This window comes from Myotis lucifugus, unplaced genomic scaffold, assembly GCF_000147115.1.
Source record: "Myotis lucifugus unplaced genomic scaffold, Myoluc2.0 scaffold_12, whole genome shotgun sequence".
NCBI classification, from domain to species: domain Eukaryota; kingdom Metazoa; phylum Chordata; class Mammalia; order Chiroptera; family Vespertilionidae; genus Myotis; species Myotis lucifugus.
Window position 1 is genome coordinate 7,093,079 of NW_005871060.1, and position 12,443 is coordinate 7,105,521.

The 12,443-nt window shown below is 38.0% G+C and overlaps 1 protein-coding gene across 5 annotated transcripts in view; it reads right to left on the reverse strand.

Moving 5' to 3' along the window:
- Positions 1-12,443, reverse strand: part of MAPK10 (mitogen-activated protein kinase 10) — a 273,125-nt gene that overhangs the window by 7,823 nt on the left and 252,859 nt on the right. For all 5 annotated transcript variants that reach the window (XM_023750290.1, XM_006084581.3, XM_006084583.3 and 2 more), the window contains 2 exons: positions 6,503-6,566; positions 4,700-4,777 (listed from right to left, as the gene is read on the reverse strand). In XM_023750290.1, the coding sequence (XP_023606058.1) occupies positions 4,700-4,777; positions 6,503-6,566 (142 nt within the window). The remainder of the gene's footprint in view (positions 1-4,699; positions 4,778-6,502; positions 6,567-12,443) is intronic.

Here is a 12,443-nt window from a genome sequence, read left to right on the forward strand (position 1 = left end):
GTGATCAGGCAGGCAGGCAGGCGAGTGGTTAGGGGCAATGAGGCAGGCAGGCACAGTGGTTAGGGGCGATCAGGCAGGCAGGCAGGCGAGTGGTTAAGAGCCAGCAGTCCCGGATTGTGAGAGGGATGTCAGACTGCCGATTTAGGCCCGATCTCACAGGGATCCTAAATTGGCAGTCGGACATCCCCTGAAGGGTTCCGGATTGGGAGAGGGTGCAAGCTGGGCTGAAGAACTACCCCCTCCCCCGCCCCCGCCATGCACGAATTGCATGCACTGGACCTCTAGTAGATTATAATGATCTGTGGAGCTTTATCTTCAATTAGAGATTCCGCTAAATTTCTACCCATCCTACTCAGCATCGGTAACTTGGTGAGTCATTGTTACTTCTGGGAGGTTTATTTCTCAGGTGGAATGGAGGTGGTGAGCAGAGTTTTTAGATTAGATGACCTCTTATATTTGTTCAAGCGCTAACATTCTATGACAAATGCTTTCAGAAGAAAATTAATTTCTATTCATGAGCTGAAATTCCCTCAGCAGTCTTTACAAATCAATTCAGAAAGCAAGCAGCCATGTTATTCTTGAAAATAAATCACTATGGAAATGGAATCAGATAGCAGAAGGGAGTACAATTATTTATTTAAAATGTATCTGAAATTTAGATGTATTTCTTATTGATATACAACAATTCCATCAATAAATTTTAAACCTATGCATTTTCTGCAAATGCACATTTAACTTCCTATTTACATTTTAAACGCATCATTAAAACATGGTTTTGGTTTCAGAAACATTCTGTCCCTGAGAAACTGCATTAACTTATTTCCTTGCTGCTGAGTTCCCAGTGTTGCCAGGACTAAGTATTAAGGGAGTCTATGTTGTAATATTACTTCATCTTAGCTATTTACAAATAAATTATGATAAGCAGATAAATAATGAATAATGCAAGGAAGCTGATTTTTTTCATAGTTGCTTTTTCTTTCCAGCATGGTTTACTGCATATGTACATATTGTGCAAACACACACACAGAAACACAGGGGTGTGCCAATAAAAATGTAACAACTGGCTCTCCAAGGCAAAAAAATTTGTCCTGTAGATTCAGGCAATTTCCATGTCTTAAATCCTGCATAGTGGGTTTCAAGCTACCAACATGAGGTCAATAAACTCATAGCTGGGAGAGATGAGCACAACTGGCTCTCAGGAGCTAGTAGCTCTGGTGCATGGCTGTCCTATCCCTCTGTATTATGCATACAAATATATCATATGCAAATATCGTATAACAGATGTTATATATTGTATATGATTTCTCAATTAAGCAATGAGTATTTTCCATTAAAATCATGAAGTGAAATATTAAATCCATAATAATTTTTACTATAAATTGGTTAAGTCAAGCAAAATAAAAAAAATCACTTAATAATTATATAATTATAATTTAGGGCATGTGAATAAGGTAGATAATTTGTGACGGTTATAACTACTTGAAGTGGTTAAAAAGTGGTGTAGCCTTCTCACATGTAGGTAGAGCCTAAATGACATAGTTTAAAATTAATCATTAACATATTATAAACAGACCTGCAAAAAAAAATCAGGAATATACATTTGATTTGCCCAAAATGAGTAAATCAAATAACTTCCTGAAAGCAGCAAAGCTTTATCTGAAACATGAGCAAATGTCAGTAGCAACACTTAATATATTTGATTCTTGGCTCATTTATCTTCATGGTGATTAATAGGGTGAATAAATATTTACTGCCATAAGAACTTACTGAACTGCAAACTGTGTTAAAGCTATGATGCTGTCTTGAATTCTGTCTTTGGAAGAGCACCAAGAAATAAGCCAAGGGAGGGCCTGAGCTGCAATTTTTAAATTAATAAATGTTTATCAAGTTACTATTATGCACACGGCACAGCAATTAGGCACTGCTTGGTACACAAGATGAATGCATACAGGCTTTCTTCTCAATGAATTTATAATCACTAAAGGGGTAATAATACATCTAAAATACAGGAGCTAGTAATACCCATAAGACAGAAAGATCCTATTTATTTGGGATGTTATGAAAAGTCTTTTGGGACAGATATGAAAGATATTTGGGGACAATGTGGTATTTAATAAGCAAACACTTTAGAGTGAACATAATTCCTAAAGGTGGTGAACCTAGCCATATCTATAATAATAAAAGGGTAATATGCTAATTAGACCGATGTCTTCTGGATGTCATTCCGGACATCCTTCCTGACGAAGCCAGGGCCAGAGGGAAGCCAGCCAGGTCCCAGATGCCAGAGGGAAGCTGCTGCCAGCAGCCAGGGGAAGGAAGGCCTACTCTTGCATGAATTTTCATGCATTGGGCCTCTAGTAAAAATATAAGACTCTAGAAAGGGTGCCATGTGAAAAGCCTGGGTATATTATAGAGGGCCATCAATATCAGCAAGAGGTTACTAAGCTTAAATCATAAATGATGCAAAGCCATTGGAGAGCACTGATCAGTGGAACTCTTGCTCAAATCTATAGCTCCCCCCACACACACACACAGATTACATAAATCCTAATTTCTTATATCTTCATCAACCTGCCATTGTCATTCTGCCATTTTCTTCATTGATGAGTTTAAAGAAACTACTACATGTACTCACTTTCTTTTGTATAAGAACTATGGTTTTAATGATTAAGAAAGTATGCTTTGATTATATACAAACTTTGTTCCTTTGCCAAATATTTAAAGCTTTCTTCATATGGCAGACCACTCATCCCATCCCTTTAATGATTAAGTAATCTCACTTCTTCACTCCTCAGTCCCTTTTTGCCTTCCCTGAGCTACAAAAAAAGGAATCATGGAAATAAGAATATTTTTGTAGAAGTGTTGTGAAAGTGTTAAAAAGAGAATTGTGGATTTTAAGTCATCAAAGATTAGCTGTTGTGGAGACCTGGTTATGGCTGAGAAAATAGCAGAAGATGGGGTGTCCTGGAGTGGGTAGCATGATTCTGATCGCTTTGGAAAAAGGAAAGGAGATGAACTAATGATGACTTTAACCAAAGATGAATAGAAGAGACTCTGTTAAAATGTGTCTAGTCCCAGCCTGAGATGCTAGCTCACCCTTCATTGGACCCTGATATTTTGGCTTCTTAATGATGACAGCGAAATATGTTCTGGCCATTATGGGAATTCTTAAGACAAGGAGTCTTTTTGCCCTAGCAAGAGGCATCTTGAGGGTATTGGATTCAGTCTTTGGGTTCCTTAATTAGCAGCAGACAGAACATGCAGGTAAATTAAAAGCAATTTCTGCAGGCTTGTAGCAATCTGGATGCTAGAACAATGAATAGGGTGGGCACACAACCCCAATAATTCCCTTAACCCTCTTTGAGTAAAGGAAAGATTTGGAATAGAATCTGACATTTCTTCCAGTTTAGAGGTGAGAAAAACACATCATAACTGAAATGCATCTATTTAGGCAGCCTAGTGGTTATAGGTACAAACTGTTGTTTTGAGTAGAACAAGTATGACAAATTTATTAATTCATATTACATCTTTTTTTCTTCCTGAAACAACTAAAAAATCCTCGGGGGGAAAATTGCTTTTCAAAGGTAGAAAACCAAATCTATTTTTTCTAACTAATCATTTGCAGCTTATATTCTTCCCAGCATGAGCTGAGTATAAGCCATATATCTTCTTTTTTTATGTTTTTATTGATTTTTTAGAGCGAGAGGAAGGAAGAGGGATAGATAGAGAAACATGGATCGGCTGCCTCTTGCATGTCCCCAGCAGGAGACGTGCCACAACCTGGGCATGTGCCCCAACTAGGAATCAAACCAGCGAATTCTTCGTGCACAGGATAACACTCAACCACTGAACCACACCGGCCAGGGCAGCCATTACATTTTCTAGAACTCTTTCTATATTCAGAACATAGATCTTAGAAAAAATCTATTAGCATTAATAAGTGTAAGTAAATTATCTCGAGTAATCCTAAAGCACATTACATAGCAAAATATGCATATGCACAAATCTGTATATCACAAACTGAAAGATTTTCCATGCTGACATTAATTGGTGCGCATCTTGGTTGATGCTTCAACTACTGTCACACCAACACTGTGAAGAGTTCACACACTGGAGTGAATGAGGAAAGAGGTTCGGGCTGCAGGGTTTCTTAAACTCTCTATTGACTTGGTGGTAGAGAGGGAGTTACAGCTCTGCATTTGGATGAGTAGCAGTTACCTTTGAAGCAGCCCATGTTAACATTTCTTCAAGACTCGTTATTATCTTAAAATAAGTTCTAAAAGAACTACTGTGCTGGGTCTTCATAATCTGAATAGTCAGAATGCCCTGCTGAACTTCAAACTATTATTTCCCATAAATGTGTCAACTCTTCATCTTTTTTCTAGATTCAACTCTTGAATCTGTAAATCCAAACTTTCCTAAAAACCAACGTTAAAACATTATTTCATTTATTCCCAAGCTGGCATTTGTTTTAGGCTTATCATTACTGGAGTTAAACTTGTATGTTTTCATTTTGCTTTATTTTGCCTCTTCTAGCTAACAAAAGGTGGGGGGAGTAAAACTGATTTTTTTAGAGGAAAACAGTCATGTGATATTTGTTCATATGCACAATAAGCAATATTGTTGGTCGCAATTCCTGCTCAAGGCCAAGAGAAATACACAAGTACTGGTTTATTGGTTATTCACTGAGAGTGAGTACCTGAAGGAGAAGGTTGTCCTTTTACGACACCATTTTTAGTCTTTTCTTCTGAATTCATTACTTCTTTATAGATAAGTTCTGTAAGAAACAATTATCAGTGTTATTAAAAAATAAATTTCTTTAGTCCACAAAGAAAATTCCTTATTTAATGACAAATAACATTTTGATGGGGCTGAGTAAACTAGAACACAATTGGGAGTCCTTTACTCCTCTAATTCTACATTTTCTTGCAATAGCACAGAACCTGGTAAAAGTAGTTGCTCAATAAAGCATTTGGCCAAATAAATGTATGAGGAATACACATTTTAATTGTTTTCTGAATTCTTTGGGGGATTCCTAACACATTCTAACTTATCTCTTAAGGATTTTAATGGTTCAGTTTTGAACATGCATTTTTCTTTTCTACTCTCTTCTTAAGGGGTGTCATTCTATTCTTGTAAATAAATCACTATATTTATGTATAAATAACATTCTCATGACTTCAAACCATTAGTTTCTATCAATTTTTTAACTCTTACTTTACCTTTTTTCCAGACTCAACTCTTGGAATTGTCAAACCAAACTTGCCTAAAACCCAACATTAAAAGTTATTACATTTATTCCCAAACTGGCATCTATTTTTGGCTTTTTTTTTACTAGAGTTAAACGTGTATATTTTCATTTTGTTTTACTTTGCCCCTTTAACTAACAATCACTCAGGGCTACTCATCCCTGCTTTAACATGGATTATAGCTTTTATACTTTTGCAGGTATTTTCTTCCCCAGTTTCTCACATTTTAGTCCATGTCTATCTTCTTAAGTGATATTTATATCCTTTCACTTACTTACTCAACATAAACCCCTAAGAGTGCCTTCTGGTCCTTATTTAGATCAAACTAAGTCTTTTCCATCTATCATCTAATATTTTTTTTTACTTCATCCACTGTTTGTATTCTACATATTTTTGCAATAGCAGAAAGGAAGGAGGATGCTCATTTTTCATATTCTTCAACACGACTTCTTGACCACTGGAGTCTCTTTATGATCTTTATGATACTTCTTGCTCATATCTACCCTTTGTTTTCCTCTTAGGTCCCCATTCTAGCATTTTCCTCTGTTTTTTTTTCATTTTCCTAATTATAAATTCTAAGAATTAATTTATTCAACGTGGCATAAACATTTCTTCCATTTAGATCTTCCATTTATGTTCCTCCTAATTTTGATCTCATTTAATCTGTATTTGGTTTTCTCATATTTATTCTACTCTGTAATTAGTTATATTAGTTTAACTATTCTTTATATAAAGTTTCTGTCTAAGTATAATCTCATACAGTGTGTTTGGGAAAAAATGAATTAATGTATTCATTCATTCTTTCTAACTTTAAAGAAAATAAGCTACTTAGTGTTTTTATTTAAATTCTCAAGTGCTATATATCAAGTGAATGAATCAATATATTATCTTTTATTTTCTAATGTCTAAATCATCTCAGATATGATTTTATCCATTTTGTATAATTTTATATACAAACAGAACATGTTTAATTGTGAAATGTTAAACTGAAGTTTGCCCTCCACCATGGCTAATACCTTGATAATCAGTACTATTTTAAAAAGTGTCAGTATTTAATCCTTTCATTCTTGAGTAAATGAAGTATTACTAGTAATATGAAAGGATAGATTTAGTTTTAGGAGCTTTGAAAATGGTGTAAGAGGGTAGCAATTAGAAAATCCTCTCTTACTAAGTTGTTTTAAAAGAAAAAGGTTTCAGAATATTTTTGGGTTTCAATAAGTAAAATGTATACTTTATTTAAGTAGTAGAGTCACCTTTCCATTCTTCAATGGTGTGTTCTCTTTCATCCAACTGTTTGTCATATATCTGAGGTGGAGGCTGAAAAATAAAGACAAACAATAAACTTTGTGCAATAAACTAAACATGACTAAAGTCTTACAATGTTTTTGGTGGTGATCAGAATCTCATAAAATAAGGAGTAATTATAGTGGTGCAGAAGTTAAAATTTTCCCACCAATTTATGGAGGATTCCTTTACATAACTATATTTGCTCTGACCAAATAAGGTAGCAGAATCCAAATCTTGTGAGCTCATATACCCAAATGTCCTGATTCCAAACCCAAGCCCAACCAATAGCCAGTCTTTAAAAAGCAAGCAAGACACTTGATTATGAGAACCCAGAAGCTTCGATGTCATCCATTCACTTGCCCTATGAGAGAACCCTATTAAAACTGTCCCAGACTGATAAGATTTTGTTCCATTTTTAGACCCCAAAGAAAAAGAGGGATTAATACCTCTCAGTAGACCATAGTACTAGTCTCCAGCATAAAGGAATATCCAGATCTAATCACCCTTTCATGTCTCATGAAGCATAATAAAACACTTTAATGTATAGCTGTGTGCCTTAGAGTTAAATGATTTCAGATAGTCTGCTCCCGCTCAGGAGAAAAAGCTGCCAGTTGTCTATAGAGATTGGCCACCTTGAACCCCTGAGTGGCCCTTTGTTAGTCCTTTCTGGGAGAAATGATGAGACAGGGCCTTCAGTCTGACATGAAATCAGCAGTCCTCTTGCTATGAGAAGTTCAAAGAAGGAAAAGGAGAAATGTTCAGCCAGGAAGGAGGATCACAGATAAATTCCCTGACCTCTTCTTCCTGGTGGTTGGACCTGAGATCTATCGCGGTGACATGGGGCAGTTCCAATTCAGGCCAAGTGACAAGAGAAACGATCTCCAGGAGATAAAGAGAGAAGAGGCTGAGAGCTGCCTCCGCTGGCAATGGAATGAGTGAAAGAAAAGAACTACAAAATGCCAGACGCCATGAGAGAGGGGACTCCAGAACTCATCTTGTCCAACACTCCTAAAGCAAGTGTCTGTGAGAAACTAAAAGAGGTGCTCAACAAAGTGGCTCAGGCTCATTAGGACACACATCCCTCCAAGACAGCCGTTGTCGGAAGGTTTTGGACAAGGTTTTCAGAGACGGCTTCTGGCTTCTGTGGGAGGGTCTCTGGCCCACGAGCAGCACCCACACACCATAGGGGCTCTTCTTTCTGCATCAGATCTCAAGTAGTGTGGACCGTGACAGAGGGGTCTTAGCCGTGACAGAGGGGTCTTAGCCGTGGCAGAGGGGTCTTAGCCGTGGCAGAGGGGTCTTAGCCGTGGCATGCTGGGACAGCCTCACATACCACAGAAGCAGCTGGATAGGAAAATAGAAGACTTTGACCAGTTGTTTTGAGGCAACTTAATTATTGAGCAATAAGTACTGATGAGGCCAGATATTCGTTTAACAACAGTGATTGCGACTGAGGTAGAAGGCTTTAAACCAGCTACTGTGATTCAGACGTGGTCAGCTGAAAGGGCTAAGCAGATCGAGACGCTCCTACCCCACGACATTACTGAGAACACAGAAATACTGACTTGAAAGGTAAGGGGACTGGAATAATGGGGCACTGCCCTGGAGACCTGACTAAGGCTGGATCTTCCACCTTCATTATAAAGGACTCCCAAATTATATGAATGTTATGATTTAATGAGGAAAACAAAGTCATTTTTGAAGATCTGTGAAGCTGTCACCTAAGTCAGCTAATGCAGAGCCAAACTCCGGTCACGGAAAGACGCTTTGCAGAGTAACAGGTTTCCTGCTTTGCCTCTTCCTGAGCTTACGTGTAGTTCTGTGGTAAGGTCCCCCATCTAAGTGGGCCTCGCCTACGCCCCCTGCCGGACACATTGTGCACAAGTTCTCAGAGGTCTCAGGAGCTCTGTGCATCATTGACACCACTTTCCTCTTGTAACAATAGGCCAGCTCAGGATCCTGTGTGGCTGGCTTCTCCATGCAGTGGGTTGTTCAAGTTTCAAAATTGAACATAGCTCAAGAGTACAGTTCCTGCCAAAGTTCACGAATGCCATTTTCTCTTTGCAACAAAACTATTTTGAGAGAAGTTTTCCTTGGAGCTTCAGCATCCAGCTGTTGCTGATATATAAACTACAAAGTACATAAATTCTAACCACAAACAACCACAAGAAAGAAAGCAGAGTACTGAGTCCAATATTTTTCTTTTCAAAAAAACCCAAGAGGGCTGCTTTTAAAAACACTTGCATTATAGTTATGGCTGAAAGGGCTCCATGTTCAGGGTTTTTTGTTTTCCTTTCTTTTTTTTTTAAAGAGGGGATGCAATCACCTGCAGTGAAAGGGTACATTCACATAAAGATGTCTCTTACAAAACAATATAAAAGATTAATTGACCAGTAAACCAAAGAGAGTAATGTCATATTCAAACGCACATACATATGTGCTTAGTCAACAATCGTTAGCATGCCATGGTCCATTACACTCCCTGCCTCCATCTGCACAGAGAAGCCAGTATTCTACTGCCCACTTGTTCCCTCCCCGCACCTTATTAAACAGGAATGTTGTTGGCTAGAGATGTACAGATTTGAGAGGTGTTCCTTGAAATCATGACAGTGGATGAATGAGGTCACCCATGGAGGCTATGCAGGTAGAAAGAGCAAAAAGCCAAAGTAGACCCTGTCAGATACCAAGGGTTAAAGGTTGGCCAGAGGAGCACAAGTCCAAGAAGAAAGAGGAGGAGGAAGAAGAGAAAAAGGAGGAGGAAGAGGAGGAGAGGCTCGTTTAGAGACATACATGGAGAATGAAGATATTGCAGTGGTATAGAAGTCCTGTGATCAGAGAGTTTCAAAAAGAGGAAACAATTGGCAGTTTCTTGAAAGAGAAACAAAGATTTTGGTTTTCAAGGCACAATAAACCATGCCTTAAAACCCTGTAGAGTTTTCCAAAACTCAAAACTGCCACCATACCTAGAAAGATCCAGATAGGTCCTTAGTGGGGAAATAGTAGAAGATAGCACCTAAAAAATCAGAACAATGTAGAAGAAATATCCTCTCACAATATGGACATTGTATATAACAAAACAAAAAAGAACTGTAGAACAGATTGTGAGACTGAAAAGATAAAAAAAAAAAACCAGATTTATAATACTCTCATATCTGCTCTCCCAACTATCTTTGAGGGCTTGATAAATACAGATCTTTTCTCTCTCTAATTAAGGGAAGGCACTTTTTTTCAGAGAAGATAAACTAGGCTCCATATATGCCCTAATAATCCTCAGGTTAGGAAACTAAGACTCAAAGAAACTCCTTTTAAAATATCTTAAAGTCACATAGCTAATTAATGATGAGACGTCGCTTAAAACCCAAATTAAAGAATAAGTCAGAGCAAATGGTAATTGAGATGAATCTAAAATAAGGGACAATGAAACAATATTTAAAGTAAACATCTTTATAAAACAAGAATTGAAACATAAGCCAATAGGGAGACTGCAGGTCTCAATTTGCCCCAAAGAGTCCTGGCTTGTTCTAGTTGTCCTTGTAGTTCTTTTATTCTTTTAAATTTACCTTGAAAGTATTCCAGCTGTCCCCTCTTTTTCCCCATTGATCCCCTCTATCCCTCTACCCCCCAACTGCCTGTCCTTGTAGTTTTTAATAGCCCTCAGTCATTTCACTCTCATGTTTGGGGGCTAATTATGTGAGAACCCTACATGGCAATGTTGTGACATGGCATATTAGAGATCTCACAAATATGGTAATTAAAGGATGAAGAAAACAACTGAATTGCAACATTTCCCTACCACCGGGGTCTCAACAATTGTAGCTGTACCCTTTGTTGCCCTAAGATATCAAGTCAGCATTTCCTTGCATTTTCTCCATCTTTAGGAATATAAAACTCAGCTATAAAATATGGCTCTTGCCAGAAAGTACATAAAAGAGTGCAATTCTATATAATAAAATTGGGACTGATGAATCTGAATTCTGTTGGCATTCTCTTGGTTCTTGTTGCTGGGCATGATTTCTTGCTAAAGAGATCTCTAATCAGAACCTATTCAAAAATCTGATTGATTCTCCCAAGGCACTAGTTGCTCTCTCCTGTGACTTCATTTTATATCATACTAGGGGCCCAGTACATGAAGATTCGTGCACGGGGGAGGGGGGGTATGGTCACTCAGCCCGACCTGCACCCTCTCCAATCTGGGAGCCCTCTCCAATCCGGGAGTTTCTGTCTGTCTTTGCAATCATATGAGCAAATTGTCTGAGACCCCCAACCCAGTTTGGTTTGTTGCTCACAGAATAATAGAGACAGGTTTTTTTTCTTTGCTTCATTGGTGGAGATTTCCTGGAAGTTTTTGGGTATCTTCCCTTTAATTTTTCCTAGACACTCTGATTTTACTTATGTCTCTCACCTTTGCTTTCCCTCCATCCCCCACCGCGACAGTAATTTGCTCCAGGCTCACTTTGCTCTAGTGTCTAGGAGATCCATCTGCCACCAGAACTATGATTCCCAGCATTCCTGGTGCTCCCTGTGCTCTTGGTTTCCACTTCTGGTCCTGGGGCTGCCACCAGAACTACTATTCCCAGAATTCCTGGTGCTCCTCACGCTAGGAGCAACTGAGGGAGCCATGGCCCCCCAAACCTCTGGCTCTCCTGCTCTGCTCTCTGCCCAGCGTCTGAGGGAGCCACGTCCCCCAAAGGGAGCGACCGAGGGAGCGACTGAGGGAGCCACATCCCCTCAAGTTGCCGGCTCTCCGGCTCTGCTCTCTGCCCGGCGCCTGTGTATCCAAATTAATCCGCCATCTTTGTTGGGTTAATTTGCATACTCACTCCTGATTGGCTGGTGAGCATAGTGAGGGACAATCAATTTACATGTTTCTCTTTTATTATATAGGATATTTAAATAATACTTCTTCATTGAGTAAAATGTATGAATTGATTCTTTCCTTAATCTTCAAGATAATTCTATTTTCAACAGCATCATAGAGTGTTAGTGTTGGAAGAAAGTTTAGAAATTACCTAGTATCACCTTTGTTCACTTTGAAAATAAGAATATAAAAACTCAGAAAGATTAAGTGATTTGTACATGGTCATGGACTTAATTAGTGGCAGGAATAAAATGTATGATCTCTAAGAAAAAAGACAGAATAACAAAGTAATTATGGGTTGAAGAAATGTTAAACTGAATAATTCAACACTTACAAAAGACTTTCATTAGTGGCAAATGTGAGTCTGCCACTCGGATTTCTGTTCCAATTTTCTGTCACTATATACATGTAGCTAGATCTGGCAACTATCACCCAAGTAGTCAACACTTATATTCCTGTTTGCCAAAATATCTTGGACAACATCATGAACTCTACACACATGTGTCTCAAAAAAGATGAGAAACAGATATAAGAAATCCAAGTTGTACAATGTTGTTCCATTTATCCATCTTTGCGCCCTGAATTAACATTTTTTCCGAATCCGTCATGTTCTGAACCATATGACAATCATCAAGTTGCTGATGTTTGTTTTCCACTCCTTTTGTCCTAATTAAGCAGGCAATATGGTTTTGTTCCACTTTTTCTCTCTGTGTTCTGCTGCCCCATTGAAAATACCAATGAGAGCTTTAAATAGCATTGTTTTTCAGTGTGTGCTTTCTCTATTAATTCAGAAGCTGGACTAAAGAAAATAATGTTATCTCCTATTTTTTTCTTATTAATCTTTGCAGTTTGACGATTGACAGAAGATGCATAATTTATTATAAGGCTTCAATCAAGAAGGATAAGTTCCAGTACAAAATTAGATCAGAAAATCCATTTAAGAAAATATGCAAGACTTCCAAATTGGAAAAGAAGAAGTAAAGTTGTCATTATTCACAGATTACATGATACTGTACATAGAAGACCCTAAAGATTCCACCAAAAAAAAC